General features: G+C 41.9%; 1 protein-coding gene across 2 annotated transcripts in view; it reads left to right on the top strand.

Annotated features, from left to right (window-relative positions):
- The window catches only part of TRIM42 (tripartite motif containing 42), a 35,459-nt gene extending 31,539 nt beyond the window's left edge, over positions 1 to 3,920 (top strand). For both annotated transcript variants that reach the window (XM_025870367.2, XM_025870366.2), the window contains exon 5: positions 3,673 to 3,920. In XM_025870367.2, the coding sequence (XP_025726152.1) occupies positions 3,673 to 3,759 (87 nt within the window). In that variant the 3' untranslated portion in view covers positions 3,760 to 3,920. The remainder of the gene's footprint in view (positions 1 to 3,672) is intronic.
- The last annotated feature ends 365 nt before the right edge of the window (positions 3,921 to 4,285 follow it).

Genomic DNA, 4,285 nt, shown 5'->3' with positions numbered 1-4,285 from the left:
TGCAAAAATTCTCACCAAAATACTAGCCAATAGGATCCAACAGTACATTAAAAGGAATATTCACCACGACCAAGTGGGATTTATCCCTGGGCTGCAAGGCTGGTTCAACATCCGCAAATCAATCAATGTGATACAATACATTAACAAAAGAAAGAACAAGAATCATATGATCCTCTCAATAGATGCAGAAAAAGCATTTGACAAAGTACAGCATCCTTTCTTGATCAAAACTCTTCAGACTACAGGCATAGAGGGTACATATCTCAATATCATAAAAGTCATCTATGAAAAATCTACAGCGAATATCATTCTCAATGGGGAAAAACAGAGCTTTCCCCCTGAGGTCAGGAACGCGGCAGGGATGTCCACTATCACCACTGCTACTCAACATAGTACTAGAAGTCCTAGCCACAGCAATCAGACAACAAAAAGAAATCAAAGGCATCCAAATCGGCAAAGAGGAAGTCAAACTCTCACTCTTTGTAGATGATATACTTTATGTGGAAAACCCAAAGACTCCACCCCAACACTGCTAGAACTCATACAGGAATTCAGTAAAGTGGCAGGATATAAAATCAGTGCACAGAAATCAGTGGTATTCCTATACACCAACAAGAAGACAGAAGAGAGAGAAATTAAGGAGTCTATCCCATTTACAATAGCACCCAAAACCATTAGATACCTAGGAATAAATCTAACCAAAGAGGCAAAGGATCTGTACTCAGAAAACCATAAAATACTCATGAAAGAAACTGAGGAAGACACAAAGAAATGGAAAAATGTTCCATGCTCATGGACTGGAAGAACAAATATTGTGAAGATGTCAATGCTCCCTAGAGCAATCTACACATTCAATGCAATCCCCATCAAAATATCATCCACTTTTTCAAAGAAATGGAACAAATAATCCTAAAATTTGTATGAACCAGAAAAGACCCCTAATAGCCAGAGGGATGTTGAAAAAGAAAAGCAAAAGTGGCGGCATCACAATCCTGGACTTCCAGCTCTATTACAAAGCCGTCATCATCAAGACAGTATGGTATTGGCACAAAAACGGACACATAGATCAATGGAACAGAATAGAGAGCCCAGAAATGGACCCTCAATTCTATGGTCAACTAATCTTTGACAAAGCAGGAAAGAATGTCCAATGGAAAAAAGACAGTCTCTTCAACAAATGGTGTTGGGAAAGTTGGATAGCCACATGCAGAAGAATGAAACTGGACCATTTCCTTACAGCACACACAAAAAATAGACTCAAAATGGATGAAAGACCTAAATGTGAGACAGGAGTCCATCAAAATCCTTGAGAAGGACACAGGCAGCAACCTCTTCAACCTCAGCCACAGCAACTTCTTCCTAGAAACATCACCAAAGGCAAGGGAAGCAAGAGCAAAAATGAACTATTGGGACTTCATCAAGATAAAAGCTTTTGCACAGCAAAGGAAACAGTCAACAAAACCAAAAGACAACCGACAGAATGGGAGAAGATATTTGCAAATGACCTATCAGATAAAAGGCTAGTATCCAAAATCTATAAAGAACTTACCAAACTCAACACCCAAAGAAGAAATAATCCAATCAAGAAATGGGCAGAAGACATGAACAGACATTTTTCCAAAGAAGACATCCAAATGGCCAACAGACACAGGAAAAAGTGCTCAACATCGCTCGGCATCAGGGAAATCCAAATCAAAACCTCAGTGAGATACCACCTCACACCAGTCAGAATGGCTAAAATTAACAAGTCAGGAAACGACAGATGTTGGCGGGGATGCGGAGAAAGGGGAACCCTCCTACACTGTTGGTGGGAATGCAAGCTGGTGCAGCCACTCTGGAAAACAGTATGGAGGTTCCTCAAAAAGTTGAAAATAGAGATACTGTATGACCCAGCAATTGCTCTACTGGGTATTTACCCCACAGATACAAATGTAGTGATCTGAAGGGGTACGTGAACCCCAATGTTTATAGCAACAATGTCCACAATAGCCAAACCATGGAAAGAGCCAAGATGTCCATCGACAGATGAATGGATAAAGAAGATGTGGTATATATATACAATGGAATATTAAGCAGCCATCAAAAAACAAAAAAACCCAAAATCTTGCCATTTGCAACACTGTGGATGGAACTAGAGGGTATTATGCTAAGCGAAATAAGTCAATCAGAGAAAGATATGTATCATATGACCTCACTGATATGAGGAATTCTTAATCTTAGGAAACAAACTGAGGGTTGCTGGAGTGGTGGGGGGTGGGAGGGATGAGTTGGCTGGGTGATAGACACTGGGGAGGGTATGTGCTGTGGTGAGCACTGTGAATTGTGTTAAGACTGATGAATCACAGACCTGTACCTCTGAAACAAATAATACATTATATGTTAAAAAAAAAAAGAAGAAGAAGATAGTAGGAAGGGAAAAATGAAGCGGGGAAATCAGAGGGGGAGATGAACCATGAGAGACTGTGGACTCTGAGAAACAAACTGAGGGTTCTAGAGGAGAGGGGGGTGGAGGGATGGGTTAGCCTGGTGATGGGTATTAAAGAGGGCACGTATTCAATGGAACACTGGGTGTTATACGCAAACAATGAATCATGGAACCCTACATCAAAAACTAATGATGTAATTAACATGACATAATAAAATAAAATTAAAAAATAAAAAGAATCTATCACAAAATGTAACTTAAAACACACACGCAAAAAAAATAAAGGGCATAATTTAATTAGTGTCTATTTCTTTTTTTGCCTTTTCCCTTTGAATACAAATATAAAAAGTTAAAAGCTTTGTATATAGGGACATTGTACAAACATCACTCTTCACCACCCAAACCGCAACCCCATCCCATCTGCCTCATGAGTCCTGATCTGTCTAGACAGAGCCTGCTATTCCAGTGGCCTATCCTTCATCCCTGGATCATAGCCTCACTCCCTAAACGCCTCCTCAGTAAACATGTACTGGGAAGGAACAGGAATGCTTCCAGACCAGAAGCGTGGAGAAACCCAGCACCTTTGAGGTAAAGCAGGGAGATCCACGTGTAAGCTGAGTTGGTTAGATTTGTAGGAGACTTGCTCACTGCAGTTTTCCCTTTCCAGGTAGCTCTGACAGCTCATTGTGATCAAAGACAGTGTGAAGCATCAGAGAGAGGCAATTGGCAGATTTTCAAATTGTGGTTCTATTCATCCACTTCTCTAAGAACCTTCTCTTTACCTTAACCAATGTTGGGACTATCACTTCCCCTACAATCCAGTCAAGGTGCTCAGTCTGTTAAGAGCCAAACACATTAATGGAATTTACAAATGATAACAGCTATGATAGAAGCAATTTCCAGGTGCTGGGGGGGACACCCTAGGAGGGCTGCTCTATGGTGAAGCCCACCTGAGTTCACAACTCTCAGTTAAATTCGATTCCTTAGAGGAAGTGGAAACTGGTCTATGAAATCCCAGTCTCACCACATTTTAGGAGTACGACTTTAGAAAAGCAAAAAGTTACCTGGTCCTTCTGAGCTTCAGCGTCCTCATTCATATAAGGGGCTCAGCGGCACCTGCTTTGTGTGGCCATCATGAGGAGTTAATGAGATGATGTGTGAGGGTCTGGTGCATGGCAGTGGCCATGCTACTGGGAAGTTACTGTTTCCCCTGTGGCTGGTGCATGGCTCTCTGCTTCTGATTGCAGGTGGTAACGCCAGATGGGCGTGGGAAGACCCGAGCTAAGTGGGGCCTGCTGAAGAATATCCAGACTGCCCTCCAGAAGCGTTTCTGAGCCCCCTGCAGAGAAGGCAGCAACATCAGCGATGCACCACAGATAGACATATACACACATACACATATATATTTTTTTCTCATCACATTCTTCAGTGAGGTTGCAGATGATGTTCCCAGGACCTCTGAGTCTTCTAAGAGCTAATAAAAGGAAATGCCTGATGTCATGGCTTACTGTTTGCTCATTATTTTGGAACTAAGATGTAAAACAGCAAGTCTCTACACCTCCATTAGCTCAGGCCTAACCTTAGGTTCAGAATTCTGTAGTGTTTTGTACATGGCAGCCACCAGACCTCTGGGTAGTAAAAAGGTCACTCTCTTTGCAGTCAGGCCCTCTAGGTGTGCATTCTGACCCTAGTCTAACTAGCGTTCGGTGTTTGGGCAAGTCACTGTTTGATGGGGAGCTCCTTACCTCACCATGTAGTCTATTTTAACAGTAAGCAACCAATGTTGTTAGAATGTTCTTCCTAACTATGGAGACTGAACTTGCCTTCCCATAACTTTAACCCATGGTCTGAGGTCTGCCT

Source organism: Callorhinus ursinus, unplaced genomic scaffold, assembly GCF_003265705.2.
Source record: "Callorhinus ursinus isolate GAN/ISIS: 27379988/994484 unplaced genomic scaffold, GSC_fseal_2.0 scaffold1, whole genome shotgun sequence".
NCBI classification, from domain to species: domain Eukaryota; kingdom Metazoa; phylum Chordata; class Mammalia; order Carnivora; family Otariidae; genus Callorhinus; species Callorhinus ursinus.
The sequence above is the reverse complement of the archived record's forward strand: the minus strand, read 5'-3'. Positions and strand labels throughout refer to the sequence as shown.